This window comes from Gossypium hirsutum, chromosome A05 (genome assembly GCF_007990345.1).
Source record: "Gossypium hirsutum isolate 1008001.06 chromosome A05, Gossypium_hirsutum_v2.1, whole genome shotgun sequence".
Lineage (NCBI taxonomy): Eukaryota > Viridiplantae > Streptophyta > Magnoliopsida > Malvales > Malvaceae > Gossypium > Gossypium hirsutum.
In genome coordinates this window covers 75,952,209-75,970,560 of record NC_053428.1, presented here as the reverse complement: position 1 = coordinate 75,970,560, position 18,352 = coordinate 75,952,209, and the positions used below count along the sequence as shown (strand labels likewise).

Sequence of the window (18,352 nt, the reverse complement as noted above, 5' to 3'; positions counted from 1 at the left end):
ATTTCGTATGTTAATAAGCATTAATATAATTGTGCTTTAAATGCTTTATAATTGCATTATTGATGAATACGAATTTACAAAAATGTTCGACGAAGAATTGGCGATGTGTGAAATCCTGGTTGAACCTTAGGAATAGATAGGATACAAATGACATGTCATTAGGGGTTATTATGTTTTGGGTGCTGGTCCGTACGTTCTACTCTGGCTGAGTTTTCTGGCATGTGTTGCGGTTACTCATCAGCTTGTGTGAGCAGCACTGTGTAGTTATGTCTTGACCGTCAGATTGTTTGAGCAGACCCGGTGATAGCTCGGGAGTGAGCATTATATGATATATGAGATTGAGATGGTTTTGACCATGTATTAGCACGTGATGTGTGAGATTTTCGAGTATCTGATATTATTTCAAATGGTTCAACAGGTATATTGATTATATAAAAGGGCAAAAGATTGATACGTATCAGTGCAGGTATGTACGTAAGCCATATATGCCTTGAATCCATGAAATTTGTGAGTTTCATGATTTACGTGTGGATGAATATATGTTAGCCTTGTGATTAAGTTGAGTTGTAGTACATTATGTTTATATTACTTAAATTGCAAATGAATGGTAAGTTATGCTTATTAACCATACGAGCTTACTAAGCTTTATAACTTACTCTGTTTACTTTTCCGTGTTTTATAGTGATTATGAAGCGTGTTCGGATTGAGAGTTATCGGAGATCTCATCACACTAACCAACCATTGTTTTGGTACTTTTGAACTTGTGTACTTGGTTATATGGCATGTATAGGTGTTGTGGTTAATATGGCCTATATGTGTGTAATGTATATAGCCAATTGACTTGGCTTGTAAATGATGTATAGTTTGGTTTTGTGGATAGCCATGTGATTTGGATTATTTTCGTATACTTGGTTGTATATATATGTGTAAATGGCCTTTGATATTTGGTTTATAATTGCTATGTGAATGCCTTGTTGTGAATTGGTATTTTAAGCACAAATTGATTGAATTTGAGAATGTGGTATGTTTGTTGATTTAGGCACAAAGTCTAATAGGTAAGTTTGATTATTTAGGTGATTTTTAGATGTGAAATTGGTATGATTTTGAATGGCTATTTGGGATCCTTATGAGCATTTTGGTTGCTGGTATTGGTAGTATATGATTTTGGCTTGAAATTGGTTGTTTATAAGTGCCTATTTATGCATTGATTATGTAACAGCTCGTTTTTGGTCAAATCGAAACAATGGTTTCAGAACCATAAATCCAAAGTCAAAATAATTATTTTATTATTATTTTAATATTTACAGTATGATATCATGTTGGTGTGAAAATTTCGTTAAGAAATTTTATCGTTTAATTGCTCAATTTGAGTAAAATGACTAAATCGCATAAAATGCAATAGTGTTGTTCTATTAGCTAAAGGTGTCAAATAAATTTGGTGTTTAAATTTGGTGGCCTTAAATGGTAATTAAACCATTAGAAAGATGAGTGGACAATTTTGGACAACCATTAAATGATTTTTTAAGTTACATTAATAAGGTTAGTTTAGTAAATTAGTTAATAAAGGTTAATTAAAACAAAACAAAAATAAAAATGTTGTCCATCTTTCTTTCAATTACCTAATTTGGGAGAGGAAGAAAACGATTTTAAGGTTTGTGATATTCGGCCACTTCATGATTTAATTGTAAGTTCGTTTTTGCTCGATTTTTAATAATTTCTATGTTTTTGTGATCGTTGCATCTAGTACTAGCTAGCCCAGGGACTAATTTGCAAAATTTTTAAAGATTTTGAATGTTGCCATTGATGAATATATGAGTAGTTTGATGTTTAACGATAGATTATGAATATTTGACGTTAGTTAAACAAGTTTTGTAAAGTGCTTTTTAGTGAAAATGCAAAATAGGGATTAAATTGAGAAATGTGTAAAGTTAGTGGTTAAAATGTGAAATAAATGAAAAATATGGGATGCTAGGGGTATAATGGCAATTCGGCTAGCTTGGGTTAGTCTTGAATTTCATAATTTGTGATTTTGTGAAATAAGGACTAAATTGAAAAAAATGTGAAAGTTTAGGGACAAATATGTAAAATAGCCCTAATGTGTGTCTTGGATTGAATTGAATAAATAGAAGAATAAATAAGTTGATTTTGATGACTTATAGATCAAGAAAAGAAGAATTCAGACTTAGATATGGGAAAAAGCAAAGCAATTGAATAGTCGGTCGGTTTCGTCATTTCCATACACGAGGTAAGTTCGTATATTTGAACTTAAATGTGTATTTATTAAATGGATGGATGGTATTGAGATTGTATTTCTCCTATGGTTAAATGTGTAGAACTTAATTTAAATGTACGGTTTAAGTGGACGAATTGTTGACTAAGACCATAGCTGGGCTATGACAAATTGGATAATAAGACCATAACCGGGTTATGGCATGTGAATGTAAGACCACGGCAGGGCCTTGGCAATGTATGTGTAAGACCATAGTTGGACTATGGCATCAGAAAAATCAAAGTATTTGTATTGTAAACATTTATAAGCCGGAGTGGTTTGATAAGAGAATTGTCGAGAAATAGATAAGTATTGGTACAAGTATGTACGGAAAATTAATTCAAGGAACGAGTTAGAAGAAATTGAAAACTTCTGAGTTATGACATGGATAAACTTTATGTTAGCTTATTGTTTAATGCTTTAAATGTTAATTATGTTATCCATTTTGAAATGTTAATAAATGTTGTGATTATTTCATATTTACATACGGACTTACTAAGTTTTATAGCTTACTTTGTTTAATTTTCAATGTTTTATAGTTTTATGAAGCTAGCTTGGATCCGTGGATCGTCAGAGACTTCATCACACTATTGGACATCTATTTTGGTACTTTTGAAGTGTGTATATATGGTATATGGCATGTATAGACTTGTGTCATTTTGGTATGTTTGATGGACATGTTTTTGGCCATTTGAGTTGGCATAAGATGATGAACTTGATGATGTTTATATATCTGCAAATGGTTCTATTTTGAGTTTGGTAATTGACTTATATTGTGTGATTGAAGTTGATAATTTGGGAAGTTATGTACTTGTGAATTGGTGCTTGATAATGTATGTATGGAATGGTTTAGTTGATTGAATTGAATATGTGAATTAGGTATGAATTTAGATGTCAAAATTTTAGCATATTTGTAAATTGCATTGAAGGTAAAGAATGAGTATGTCTTGAACATTGGTTGATGGTATTTTGTTGCATATTTGTGCCATAAAATGATATCATTTGAGCTTGTTTAGGTATGAGCAAAATGGGTGGCAAAATGGCCTATTTTTGTCCACACGGATGTGTGTCTTAGCCGTGTGTGACACATGGTTATGTTACACAGCTGTGTGTCCCCTGGTGTTGAATTTGAAAACAAGTCAGTATGCTCCACACAGCCTCACACGGGGCATGTGACTTGGTCGTGTGGCATAAGTCAGTATACCCTATAGGTTTGGCACGACCTAGAACACGGCCTGGCACACAAGTGTGCATGGCCATTTTTAAGGCACACGGGCTAGCCACACGGGCATGTATGTTGGCCGTGTGATCCAAGTTAGAGAGTTATACGGGGTCGGACACGGGATGAGACACAACCATGTGCTTTCATTTCGAATATCCACACGGCCTGTGACACAGGCGTGTCTGGTGGCCGTGTGAAACACACGACTTGGCCACACAAGCGTGTGTCCACTGTTTTGAGAAATTTTTCAAAGTTTCATAAAAGTTTCATAAGTTATTGGTTTAGTCCCGAACCACTCCCAAAGCATGTTTAAGGCCTCGTAGGCTCGTATAAGGGATAAATAGATTGAATTTGAATGATGATTGTATAAAATGAATGAATGTATGAGAAAAGTATGTTTATATGTATTATAAGTTCGGTAATGCTCCGAAACCCTATTTCGGAGTTGAATATGGGTGAGGGGTGTTACATGTTGTTTATGCATTGTTGAACCTAGGTTTACAACACTTTGGGTGAGAAATGTGGCTTGAAACATAACCTATTTTTGTCCACACGGGCAGAGACACGGGCATGTGTCTCAGCCGTGTGTCACACACGCCTAGGTGACACGGCCGTGTGTCCTCTAGTACTTATTTAGAAACCAATTCAATAGCTCTACACGGCCCAGCCATGGGTGTGTGACTTGGTCGTGTGGCACAAGTCAGTATACCCTCCAGTTTTTACATGGCCTGGCACACGGCCTGACACACGGGCATGTGAGGCCATTTTGAAGGGTACATGGGCTAGTCGCATGAGCGTGTGATTGGCCATGTGACCCAAGTCAGTGAGTTACATGGGGTAGCACACGGGTTGGGACACGACCATGAGATCCCATTTCTAATGTCCACACAGCCTGTGACACGGGCGTGTCTTTGGCCGTGTGAGAATTGTATGATTGTTTAATTGATATGTCCGGTAATGCTCTAAAACCCTATTCCAGTGATGGATACGGGTTAGGGGTGTTACAAGTCTAGTGAGAGGAGTTGGCAACATTGAAAAGACTTTCACAAACCTTTTGTAATAATCTGCTAGCCCTAAAAAGCTGCAAACTTTAGTGACATTTTTGGGTAGATTCCATTCAAGTACTACTTTCACCTTATTAGGATCTACTTTAATATCTTCAACAGAGATCACATGACCTATAAAATGTACTTCTCTCAACCAAAATTCACACTTACTGAACTTGGCATATAACTAATTTTCATATAATGTTCTCATCACAATTCTCAATGTTCCTCACGATCAACTTCATTCTTAGAGTAAATCAATATATCATCAATAAAAAACACCACAAACTGATCCAAATATGATTGAAATACTCTATTTATCAAGTCCATAAACACTGTAGGCACATTTGTGAAACAAAGGGCACCACCAAGAATTCATAGTGGCCACACCTTGATCGAAATGCAGTATTAGAGACATCATCACTCATAATATTCACTTGATAATATCCATATCATAGATTAATCTTAGAGAAAATTGTAGCCCTACACATTTGTGTTGAAATACGTAAAACCCCATATATTTTGGGGATATTTTTTAAAGTTATTTAGGTAAATAAATCTTAGACTAAATTAATTGAGTTTTTTTAGGAATATTTTATTTTATCTTTTAGTAGTTTATTAGAATAAGGAAATTATTTTCTTGGTTAGGTTATGACTCTTTCCTCTATTTAAATTCAATTATTCATTTTAATAAAATACAGAACAGTTTTATTAAACACTCTCTTGAAAACTTTCATGGCATTTGAGCTAGGTTAAATCTCAAGTAACATCATAGTTAAAATAGCCTTCACTGGAGATAAGAGATCCAGCAATCAAACGAAGGTAGAAAGTTCTGCCATTGAAGCAATTATCGAGAGTGCAGTGACTCAAGGGACAAAGGCATCTCACCTCTCCTTTTAGCTGACATCTCACAAGTTAAATGACAAGAATTATCTCAAATGATCACAGCCCGTAAAGTTAGCAATTGATAGGCTCGACAAGCTAGGTCATTTAACTGAAGAAGTCAGAAAACTAGAGGTGGGTGATCCAAAGATGAACAAGTGGAGGTCAGAAAATTCTATGATAATTGTGTGGCTTATTAATTCCATGGAAGCATCCATAGGTAAACCTTTTCTTTTTCTCCCGACTATTAATGATGTTTGGGACATTATGAAAGATACCTATTCAAATTTAGAAAATGCTTCACAGATTTTTGAGTTAAAAATAAAACTCTGGAAGGCTAGATAAGGGGAAAAAGAAGTTACTTTTTATTATAACGAGATGATATCTTTTTGGTAAAAACTAGATCAATGTTATAATGATGAATGAGAGTGTCCCATAGATAGTATAAAAACTATGAAAAAAGAAGAGAATGAGCAAGCTTATTTATTTCTAGCTGGTTTAAATAAAAAATTTGATGAAGTGAGATCTCGGATCCTAGGAAAAAAATCATTTCCAACACTCCATGAGATTTTTTTTTGAGGTTAGAAGAGAGGAGCCAAGGAGAAAAGTAATGTAAATGCTAGGATTTGAAGCTAATGATGATAATTCTACTCTTGTAACTGTTAAAAATAATGATGATAGTGAAAAAAGAAAAAAAACCTTGGTGTAACCACTGTAAAAAATATTGGCACACTTGAGAAACGTGTTGAAAGCTCAACAGAAAACTAACGAATGGGAAAAAAATAGTGGCAATAGTCGTGGTTCACAATCAGGGGATAATAGAGCTTTCCAAACGACTAATGAAAATCCTGAGCAACAAAGTTCTTTGGAAGGGTCTCCATTCACTAAGGAACAATTGGAGCATCTACACAAGCTTTTTCAATCACCATAGTTTCAAATGAATTCTTCTATCCCTAACTCATCCAATAATCCTTCTTCCTCCTTTGCCCAATCAGGTACTGATTTTTATATATTTTTCAGTGTCAAGCCTTGTAAAAAAACACATAGATCGTTGATTTTAGAGCTAGTGATCACATGACTAGTAGTCATTTTCTTTTCTCAAATTACATACCTTGTGTAGGAAACAGAAAGATCAAAGTAGCAGATGGGTCATTCTCGACAATAGCCGAGAAAGACAGTATTAAAATTTCACCTTCCTTAGTTTTACATGACGTTTTACATGTGCCAAATCTAGCTTGTAGTCTTATATCGGTTAGTAAATTATCCCAATCCTTAAATTGTCATGTTATATTTGACTTCTTTATGTGTAAATTTTAGGACATGATCTCAAGAAGGATAATTGGCAATGCTAAAGAATCTGGTGGAATTTACTTTCTTGATGACGACCATCTACATCGACTAACAACTATTCTACGTTTAAACTCTGTTTCTAGTTTTGATAAGTTTATGATTTGGAATTATAGGCTTGGACACCCTAATTTTTACTATTTAAGATATTTGTTACTTGATCTATTTAAAAATAAAAGTCATTCTTTATATCACTGTGAATTTTGTGAATTGGCTAAACATCATCGGTCATTCTTTCCACCTCAAAAATATAAAGCTCCCAAACCTTTTTTGTTAATTCATAGTGATGTTTGGGGACCTTTGAGAGTCTCAACTTTTTCAAGACAATGTTGGTTTGTCACATTAATTGATGATCATACTCTCGTTTGTTTGGTGTTTTTATTAAAGATAAGTTTGAAGTTAAAAATGTGTTTTAGTCTTTTTATGCTATGGTGAAAACACAATTGGGTGTGAAAATTGAAGTATTTCGGAATGACAATGGTGGGGAATTTTTTAGTGACCAATTAGACGTTTTCTTAACCAAACATGGAATGGTCTACCAAAGCTGTTGTACATATACACCACAACAAAATTGGATTACAGAAAGAAAAAACTGTCATATTTTGGAAGTAACTAGAGCCTTGATGTTCACTAGTCAGGTACCACGTTATCTTTGGGGCGAAGCCTTGTTAATAGCTATGTATCTTATTAATAGAATGCCCAATAAAACTCTAAACTATTGAACTCCTTTTAGTCTTTTTAAAGATAACTTTCCTAACTCTAAATTGATCACAGAATTATCCCTCTGAGTTTTTGGGTTTAGTGTTTTTGTTCATCTTCACAACCAAGGTAAACTAGATCCTAGAGTAAAAAATGTGTCTTTGTTGGATATGCTTCTAATAAAAAGGATTACAAATGTTATGATCCAATTGATAGGAAGATTATTCTACCATGGATGCCATATTTGTTGAAACATAATCTTACTTTGATTCTAATCTTTGGGGAGGGAATTATAGTAAGGAAGATTCAATAATTGATCAAGAAAAGACTAAAATATACAACATATAGATTCTAATAATGGGGAAGGTGAATTTATGATCAACACAGAAATTAATGATGTTAATGTTGTTAATAAAAAGAAGTATGAAGGTGTAGAGTCTGATCATGAGAATAGAGAACAAATAAATGAGTTATTGGTTTACTCAAGAAAGAAATCGAAATCAAGAAAGTGGAATCCACCAGATTCATCACCAAGAATCCAACCTGCAAGATCTTGCCAAAAGTCCAAGTAAAACTCATAATCCAACCAATGAATTTTCTGATCTAGATATTCCAATTGCTAAAACAAAATGTGTTGGAATGGAAGTTGCTCGATCAAAGAAGGATCTTGTGGTTTCTTAGAAAAAATATGTGATTGATATTTTAAAAGAGGCTGGGATGAGTGGTTGCTGCCTAGCTGACATACCAATTGATCCAAATGTAAAATTCAAAAATAAAAAAAGATGATTAGTTGATAAAGGACAGTATTAGAGATTAGTTGGTAAGTTAATTTACTTATCACATACAAGGCCAAACATAGCTTTTGCAGTAAACTTAGTGAGTCAATTTATGCACTCCCCAGTGGAGGAATATGAAGAAGGAGTGTTTTGGATTCTAAGATACTTGAAGAGTTTACCTGTTAAGGGCCTATTCTTCAAGAAATCCGAACAAAGAAGAATTGACAGATGCAGACTGGGCAGGCTCAATAACAGATAGAAGATCTACATCAGGATACTGTACATTTGTTTGGAAAACCTTGTGACTTGGCGAAGCAAAAAACAAAGTGTTGTAGCAAGAAGTAGTGCAGAGGCTAAGTTTAGATCAATGGCTCAAGGAATTTGTGAAATGATGTGGTTAACAAGAATTATGGAAGAGTTGAGGAAACCAATAACTTTATTAATGAAGTTGTACTGTGATAGCAAAATTGCCATTAGTATTACTCACAATCCAGTCCAACATGACAGAACTAATGTTGAGATTGATAGACACTTTATCAAGGAGAAGATTGAAGAAGGCTAAGTGTGCATGTTGTTTGTTCCTTCAAAACTACAGATTGCTGACATACTCACCAAAGGGCTCTCTAAGACAAGTTTTGATTTTCTTATAAGCAAGTGAGGCATGATTGATATATATGCACCAACTCGATGGAGAGTGTTGAAATACGTGAAACTCCATATATTTTGGGGATATTTTTTAAATTTATTTAGGTAGATAGAATAAATCAATTGAGATTTTTTAGGGATATTTTATTTTGTTTTGTAGTAGCTTATTAGTATAAGGGAATTATTTTACCAGTTAGGTTATGACTATTTCCTCTATTTGAATTCAATACTTCAGTTAATAAAATACAAAACAATTTTATCAAATAATCTTTTGAAAACTTTCAAGTTGATCAAACAAATCTCTAATTTGGACAGAAGAATAATTTATTATTTATATTAATATACATGTTTTCATTTAATATCCTTACTAATTATTATTATTATTTGCTAAATTTTTACTAATTATTTTTTTCTCACATCATTGTTACAATTGTGATTAATTGATTTCAATCTTATTATTATAATATCTAATTTCGTCTTTAGATTAATTAATTTTACTGCTATCACTATTTTAATATTATCGAAATGTATCCCACCCTCGTTCAAATGAAGCATTAGTTTAAGATGTAATATGTGGAGGAAGGAAGGAAACATAAATTTATCTTTGTCCCACCATTGCTGCAATTATCCGCCAATAGCATTCCTTTTATAGGTTATACTGGAAGGTCGTTTCTTTGTGTTTATCGTCATAACACTGCGATTAAATTAAAATTGAAATAAATTGAATTTTGAACATGACCTTTTTTTTTTTAGCACAAAACTTAGAATATAAAACAAATAACACAATGAGTCGTTGATTGCCTTAATCCTTTCATCGTCACCAAAAGCCAGCCAAGACAGCAACGCTTAACATTACTTGTAATAATCATCCTACTCAACAGTTACATTCTTCTTTTTTTTTTTTGTCTGAAATTCTTGGCATCCCTTAATTACAGTGTGTCAGACTCCCACGAAAAAATAATCCCCCGGCAAAAAAAAAAAAGAAAAAAAACATTGAACTTACCCGTGTATATCCTTTTATTCTTAAAAATTATATTTAGTAGCCTTTGCTGTCCTATCCTAACTAATAATTGCTCTGGTCTCTGCAATAAGTTCAGAAGGGGACCCATTGAAGGAGTTAAGACCAGGAACAGTTTGAACAACACCCCCATATCAAGTTATCAACCTTAGAAGAAAACAGGAGACTGAATCCTGACACTGAAGAAGAAGCACTAGACATAAAAGGGTAGTACTTTCTTTTTTTTCTTCACAAAGATTTGATTGGCTGAGGCTTTTCTTATCTTATCCTCCAGAAAAAAAGGGAGTCTTTTTACAGACAAGGAGGCCCTTTTTGAAGTGGGTATTCAAGGGGATATGGAAGAAGAAGATTGGATTGAAGAGAGAAGCAGCGTGAGACTGAGGGGTAGAACTTTCAGTGGTGGAGGGGTGAGCGAGTCAAGGTGGGTGGATGGTAGTGAGGTGGACTCAGAGTCACCTCCTTTGTCAATGTTTGATGATAACGAAGCCAAAGAAGGGTATGGATCTTTGAGGAGGAGACTGGTTAAGAAGCCCAAGAGAGTTGATTCCTTTGATGTTGAAGCCATGGAGATTGCTGGTGCTCATGGTCACCACCCTAAGGTATTGAATTTGTTTTATCTCCATTTCATGAAGATTCTATACTTGGGAAGATATTTGCATATGATAATGCTTTTTGTTTCTTTTACTCTTCAATGTTCATTCTTGGAACAGCTCTATTTTTCAACTTCTGATATATACTCTTTAAAGTTTGAATCACTAATGAAGTTTAGGATAAAAGAGAATATATAAATGAGTTCAGCAGTGGGAAGAGATTCATTAGACTCATTGCTCTAGCAAGTGCTGTGATTGAAGGGTCCTCAAGTTTCTGTTATATTCATTTGGCTCAACTTGGCTCATTTATGACTTTTATATGGACTACAAATTTGGGGCAAGTTTTTTGTTGTTGGTATATAGAGAAAATAGTGTCTTTCGATCAACGGTGTAGAGGAATTAGTACTTTCTAGAGGAGAAAATAATTAGGGTCCAACAGACTATAGCTAGGAAATTATACAAGTTGTTTTTCTTTCGTTGTTGATTAGCTTTTTATACTGAGAATGCATGTATTTCTGTCATTGAAAGTCAACTACGGACCTTATCGTGTCTTCCATAACTCAAAAGAATTGTTCTGTCATTTTTGCAAATGAACTTAGTTCCATTAAGCTCAACTATATTCTCTTACTAAAATGTAGTACTTTAATCAATCAGGACATATCCACTTGGCACACTCTTGCATTGGCCTTTCAAACACTCGGGGTTGTGTATGGTGACATGGGCACAAGCCCTTTGTATGTTTTCAGTGATGTCTTCAGCAAAGTCAAAATAGAATCAGAAGTGGATATCTTGGGTGCTTTATCACTGGTGATGTATACAATAGCTCTACTCCCCTTGGTAAAATACGTGTTTGTAGTGCTTAAAGCCAATGATAATGGGGAGGGTAAGGGCTTTTCATAGTAATCCTCTTATTCTCCTTACTTTTTACTGGATATTTTGAAGATCATTTACATGTTAACATATAAATTGATGCAATTGTAGGGGGAACCTTTGCATTGTACTCACTGATTTGCAGGTATGCGAAGGTCAACATGCTGCCAAATCGTCAACCGGCAGATGAACAGATATCAAGTTTTAGGCTCAAACTGCCTACTCCAGAGTTAGAAAGGGCTTTAAGCATAAAAGAGACTTTGGAAAGGAGATCATCCTTGAAGACCCTCCTGTTGCTATTGGTCTTGATGGGAACTTCCATGGTCATAGGAGATGGTATTCTGACCCCCGCAATATCAGGTAGATAGATGTGTACCAATCTTCCATTTAAGTTAACAAAATCAAGTTTTAAACAAGTATTGCAATTTCTGTCTTTGCTTTTTCTGTGACTGGTATTTGATTCTTTGAACCTGAATGTTGTCTTTGTTAGTTGCATTAAAATTTGTCTCACAACTATTTAGAATTCATGATGTCTTAAGTATGGCAGCTTCTTCTAATTCATGTGATTCAAGAAAATGCTTTGTAACTCATAGTTGAATAACTTAAATAGATTCTACCTTAGAAAATGAAGAAGATTTGATACAGTCCATTAGTTCCGTGTGACAGTTGTTGGGACAGACCTCAAAATTTTAATATGCTATGAAGAGAGCAAGCTTCTATTATCATTAGTAGACATCATTTGCAGGGTCATCCATGTAATGTGAGTATTGGAGCATAATGGATTCCTTACGGAGAATCAGTTTGCAAATCTCTGCAATTATATAGACAAGATGAATTACTTGCAAGTTTTATTGGAGGATACTCAAAACTTGAAATGTGCTGAATCTGAAGCTTAAGTTGAATTTTAAGATAAAGACTTTACAACCTTTTCTGTGAACAAGGTTCCCTGGCCTGGGTTTAAATGTAGTTAAGTTCTACTCTGCTTATGCATCTTTGTTGAAACGAATTGTAAAGTTCCCTAGGACATTTCATTGATATCCAATAGTTAACTTAAATATGTTTGGTGTTTACCGTGCAATTGCTCACTGTAAGGTCACAGAGCTGCAGCTACGGCTTTGATATTTTGGTAGCCTAAGCATGGTAAGGAACTTGAAGTCTTAAACTTGCAAGTCTCAGTTAATTTCCACTTGCCTATCAAACAGCAAACCAAATTTTTGCTCTTGTTCTTTGGTAGTTGAATTGGCGAAATGATGTTACTTTCTCTGCTTGATAGAGTTGATTGGCATTTTTTGTATGTGTTTTTCTTTTTCTTGCTGTAGTGCTCCTAATTTTAGCTGCTGCTAAGTTAGCAATGTTCACCATCTTGCCTGAGCTAATACTAATATTAGATTTTGTAATAACTTTCTATTGCAGTTATGTCTGCTGTAAGTGGTCTTCAGGGTGCAGTAAAAGGCTTTGATACATGTGGGTACTTTTCATTTGCTTTGGTTTCATATAAAATATTTATGATTCATTAAGTGCCATCTTCTATGAAAGAACTGAAAAAGTATTTCTAGTAGATGGAGAATAGGCATAAGGCACCCATCATATGATTCCATTTTTTCTTCTCTTCCATACGGTACTTGTGTGTATTCTTATATTTATTTGAAGGAGCATCTTGATGGTTGGGGGAAGTTGAGGAGCCTTTGGTTTGATTCTAAATGACTTTCTACTTGGTTGAATATTGTATTACCCACTGGATACTGGTTCTTATTACACGTGCAACATGATACAAGGCAATTCTTAACTAATAAATAATGGTTCAAGCTTTAGCATATAAACTAATTTGGTTTTTCATTGATGAACATTAACGTTTACCTTCATTTATCTATTTGTTCACAGCTGCAGTTGTTGTTTTTTCAATTGTAATCCTTGTGGCATTGTTCAGCATACAACAGTTTGGAACCAGTAAAGTTGGTTTCTCATTTGCTCCCGCACTTGCTTTGTGGTTCTTCTCTCTGGGTTCAATAGGAATTTACAATCTAGTGAAGTATGATATTACAGTTATCAAGGCAGTCAATCCAGCTTATATTTATTTTTTCTTCAAGAAGAACAGCAAAGATGCATGGTCTGCTCTTGGAGGTTGCATTCTGTGCATTACAGGTGCAGTATGCTTTTAAATATTGGACCTTTAGCATTGAAGTAGTGATTATTGTCATAAAGGTCTCACGTTGTTATGAATAATTGAATGTTGAAAATCTGCAAAAACTCTTGATTGCGCTTCAAGTGCAGATGAAATTATATATATTGATGATGCCCTAGTGGAATGCCAAAGATGCACATGCTAGAGAATATCACCATGCAAATACTTTTCTTGAAGCCCTTAAAATTTTGTTGATTTATATGAATATATTTTTATAACCTGAAAAAAATATTGCACAATACTTTTTTTTAATGTTTGAGTGAGCAACTTCTCCATATGAAGTTGTAGTGTACAACCCTCTTTTAGTAGCATAACATGCTTATTTGTTATTACAGGAGCTGAAGCGATGTTTGCCGATTTAGGGCATTTCTCTGTACCAGCCATACAGGTTGGCTCTTCTATTAATTCATCTTAGCACTTTCTTGAAGAATGACCTTGGCTTTCCCATTCACTAAATGACTCTTATAACAAATTTGTATTCCCTCTTCAGATTGCCTTTACCTTTGTAGTGTTTCCCTGTCTTCTCCTCGCATACATGGGCCAGGCTGCGTATCTAATGAAATACCCTGAGTCTTCAGATAGAATTTTCTATGATTCTGTTCCAGGTTACTGTTGCCCGATGTGCTGCTTATCTTCTTTGCCCATTTCATTTATTTTTCAAATACTATAATCAGGAAATTTTGGTTTTTGCTTGGTGCTGGTTTTGACACATTATATTTTGCTTCTTATGAACAAACAGAGAGCCTTTTCTGGCCAGTTTTCGTGATAGCTACTCTTGCTGCTATGATTGCGAGCCAAGCAATGATATCTGCTACATTTTCATGTGTCAAGCAGGCTATGGCTCTTGGTTGCTTCCCAAGAATGAAGATAATTCACACCTCGAGGAAACTGATGGGCCAAATTTATATCCCTGTGATAAATTGGTTTTTGATGATCATGTGTGTAGTTGTTGTTTCCATCTTCCGCAGCACGACTGATATCGCCAATGCATATGGTTAGCATTTTCTCTTACATCAACCCCTCTTTCTCTCCTCTTTGCTCCTCTCATTCCCAGAAAGTGTCCTTTTGGTTCATTCAAAACAATGATAGTTCCTTTTCTTAATGTTTTTTTACAATGTTAAGAATGATCCCTTGGTTTTACATGCTCTTTGGGTACCCTTTAAGTGTCTTTTCTGGTAGACTCGGGAAATATACTATTACTTTTATTAATGATATATGCAGCTTCGGAGTTTTTACTCTAATATAGATTGATTGTGTTTCACATATATTTGCATAGTTTCTGATTTACAGATTTTTTAGTGTAAACATTCCAATTCTATAATGTTGAACTTAAGATTTATAATTGGTCAGTGACAAATGGTTGCTATTTTCCTCTCTTGATACTTTCTCATGTCATCATAGCGCAATAACTCCCACTTTGTTTTGGATTCTTATTGGTTTTTATTTATTTAATTGCTGTCTATCCCAACACTAATGTTATATTTCGCTGTATAGTATTTTGTCAAATCTAATGCTTAATTGATTCTAAAACATCGTATTATTTGTTATGCTATTGAGTAGAAATACTGATACTGCACTTTCCACCAAAAATCATAATGGTTCATGAACAGGGAAGGAGCTCATAAAGCTAATAGCTTCTAGTCTAATCTTATGATGGTTGCTTCTCTGATGCCCATCTAAATTGTTTTTGCAGGCATAGCTGAAGTTGGTGTTATGTTGGTCACGACCACATTGGTGACACTTGTAATGCTTTTAATATGGCAGACCAATTTGTTTATGGCTTTGTGCTTTCCGCTTGTATTTGGATCAATAGAGCTTATCTACTTCTCTGCTGTTCTTTCCAAAGTCTTAGAGGGAGGTTGGCTTCCACTCGTTTTTGCTAGTTTCTTTCTCTCTGTCATGTACATTTGGAACTATGGCAGTGTGTTGAAGTACCAGAGTGAGGTCAGAGAGAAAATATCCATGGACTTCATGCTTGAACTCGGCTCTACACTTGGGACTGTGAGAACTCCGGGGATGGGTTTGCTATACAATGAGCTTGTACATGGCATTCCCTCGATATTCGGGCAGTTTCTACTTAGCCTGCCTGCCATCCATTCTACTATTGTGTTTGTTTGCATCAAATACGTCCCTATTCCTGTGGTCCCACAGGAGGAGAGATTTCTTTTCCGAAGAGTTTGCCCGAAAGACTACCATATGTTTCGGTGTATTGCTAGATATGGTTACAAAGATATACGAAAGGAGGATCATCATGCATTTGAGCAACTTTTGGTTCAAAGCCTCGAGAATTTCTTGCGAAAAGAAGCTCAAGAGCTTGCCTTGGAGAGTGGTTTGCACGACATGGATCTTGATAGTGTTTCGGTGAGCTCAAGGGATTACAGAACCAGGGATGCTGGTAATGAGGAGCTTAAAGTCCCATTGATGCTTGACACGAGATCAGAAGAAGCAGAAACATCCAACTCAGAAGCTGCTTCAGCAGCGTTGCCTTCTAGCATCATGTCATCAGAAATAGATCCAAGTTTGGAATATGAGCTTTCAGCATTGCGAGAAGCAATCGATTCTGGATTTACATATTTCCTGGCACATGGAGATGTGAGAGCCAAAAAGAACTCATTTTTCCTCAAGAAACTCGTCATAAACTACCTCTATGCATTCCTAAGGAGAAACTGTCGAGCCGGGGCCGCAAATATGAGCGTACCGCACATGAATATCTTGCAGGTAGGTATGACATACATGGTCTGATGATTTTTCCATCCATAAAAAGCTGCCATTTTTATTTGCTGATGATGCACCCCGGCCATTTCCTGTTAAAATATTGTTCATCTACTCTCAATAAGTTTGAGGATTAAGCCAAGAATGATAGAATATTTGTACATCATGATTGGCTGTCAGTGAAAATTTATGTTGACCTATTTCTTGCATTCGTCTTTCTGTCATTTTGATCCACTGTTTCAGCTTTAATAAAGTTATTGCTCTTAGCTCGTTATCATTGAGATTGTGCGGGGTAACGATGGAAACAAGACATTTGTGATGGTAAGTTATTTGCTCTTAGCTAGATTGGTATAGGTATTTTTGTTAGAACAAGATACTTAGGTTCGAATGCATTTATCCTTTGAGAAGGAGTTATCCGTAGTTTTAAGCATTGTATAAAATAATATCATAACTTTTTGTACTTTTCAATGATTTGAAATTTAATCTTATTTATAGGCATTTATTCCCTTTACTATTTAGATTTTAAAATTTATATTCAATTGTTAATATTAAATTTTGTTGTTAAATTGACAGGTGCTATATTTTGAAGAAGAAAAAGGATTCACTTGATAGCAATGTAATTAAAAAATAAATTTAAATTTAACAAAATAATTTTTAAAGGATTTAAATTTTAAAATTTGAAAAATCAATGGACTAAAATTTTAAAGATAAAATTTACGAAGTGTACGAGGATTAGTGACATATTTTAATAAAATTTAAATCTTGTTTAGGTTTTATCATTGTTTAGTAATATTTGAGCTGTTCATGTTATTACCATTATTTTATTAAAAAGCAAATTGATTTCATTTTCAAACTCATGAATTTTTAGAATATAATATTTTGAAAGAAACATTTTTTAAAAAATAAACTATAATTATTTGATGCCCAAATCGTGATGTTTTTTTTAACTATATAACTTTGTTTACTAACTTAAGAAAGTCCTACAGTATGGTTGTTTGAAACATAAAATTGATATTTGAAAAATGAAAATTTGTGAGAAGTAAGAAAAACAAAGAGAATGGTTTGTCTTTGGTTGAAAATTTAGAAGTTGATTTTTTAGAAAATAAAATTTATATTCATTCTTTTTATTAAAATATTTTACAAATTTGAAAAAAAAAATCATTAATTTTTTACTTTAAATTCAATTGACGTTTTGAAGTCGTTTAAATTTAAAATATTATTTATTTAAACAAGTTTTATATGTCAAATCCATGACACTAGTTTGACTCCATACAGGCAAAATTTTTTATTTTAATTTTATTTCTCATGTTCAATTATAAGAATAAGTATCAAACATATTTTCATAATTTTACTTTTGGATATATACATACATATATATATATATTAAAAGTACATTTTAACTAGGCTCCAATTACGTTGATATCCATTTTTGTTTTAACTAATGTAATGATAGACTTGAAGAAATGAGCTGGATAAATCTTGAAGGAAAAATGAGCTTAATCTAATGATGGAGGCCAATGCTATCCTCATGACAAAAAATCATGTTATATGTATTAATGTAATTGATTCAAAGTACTTCAAGTTGGTCAAGCTTTTTATAGATGTAAAGGAGCAAGTTGCAATGATGGACATAGGACATTTTTTTATTAAGGATACGTACAAAGCTAAGACCAATCTTATTAAGGATTTCTCCCATATAACGTATGGAAGGTTCAGAACTTGGTTTAACTAGCACGAGAGTTGCCACCAAGTTGGTTTAAAGTCGGTCTTAGTGAGAGGTGATGTTATTGTGGGCGTTTTTTAGGTGCAACATTACTTATGCTCGTGTAGGGTTGCTGCATGCACCAAGATTCATGTTGGTCGCATACAACATGTTGACAATGTTAGCAAATTTGAAATTAGGTTCCATATTTATCTACATGAGTTTGAACCACTCCTAAATGAGGAGTATTGCAAGCCAAACGATATAGAGATCTACAAATTAGTCCTTAATCAACTAAAATCTGCAACGAAATGGACTTCAAGGAGAAAAGGTAATCAAAATGTTGAAAAATATGTAGGAATGATGGTCGAAGCCAAGGCCAATGTTCTCAA

General features: G+C 34.1%; 1 protein-coding gene across 1 annotated transcript; it reads left to right on the top strand.

Moving 5' to 3' along the window:
* The first annotated feature begins 9,795 nt into the window (after nucleotides 1-9,795).
* LOC107959982 (putative potassium transporter 12) lies at nucleotides 9,796-16,769 on the top strand. The gene is made up of 9 exons (XM_016896177.2): nucleotides 9,796-10,503; nucleotides 11,149-11,377; nucleotides 11,476-11,724; nucleotides 12,778-12,828; nucleotides 13,246-13,506; nucleotides 13,882-13,934; nucleotides 14,037-14,151; nucleotides 14,286-14,540; nucleotides 15,240-16,769. Exons 1-9 carry the CDS (start codon nucleotides 10,240-10,242, stop codon nucleotides 16,286-16,288), a joined length of 2,526 nt encoding a protein of 841 aa, XP_016751666.1. The 5' UTR covers nucleotides 9,796-10,239; the 3' UTR covers nucleotides 16,289-16,769.
* Nucleotides 16,770-18,352: the final 1,583 nt, after the last annotated feature.

Bases quoted from the DNA above. Each gene is read 5' to 3' on its own strand.
- LOC107959982 (XM_016896177.2), top strand. From the start codon at position 10,240: ATGGAAGAAGAAGATTGGATTGAAGAGAGAAGCAGCGTGAGACTGAGG. The intron at 11,378-11,475 runs GTAAGGGCTTTT...ATGCAATTGTAG, and splicing joins AGCCAATGATAATGGGGAGG to GGGGAACCTTTGCATTGTAC. The intron at 11,725-12,777 runs GTAGATAGATGT...TTTCTATTGCAG, and splicing joins TCTGACCCCCGCAATATCAG to TTATGTCTGCTGTAAGTGGT.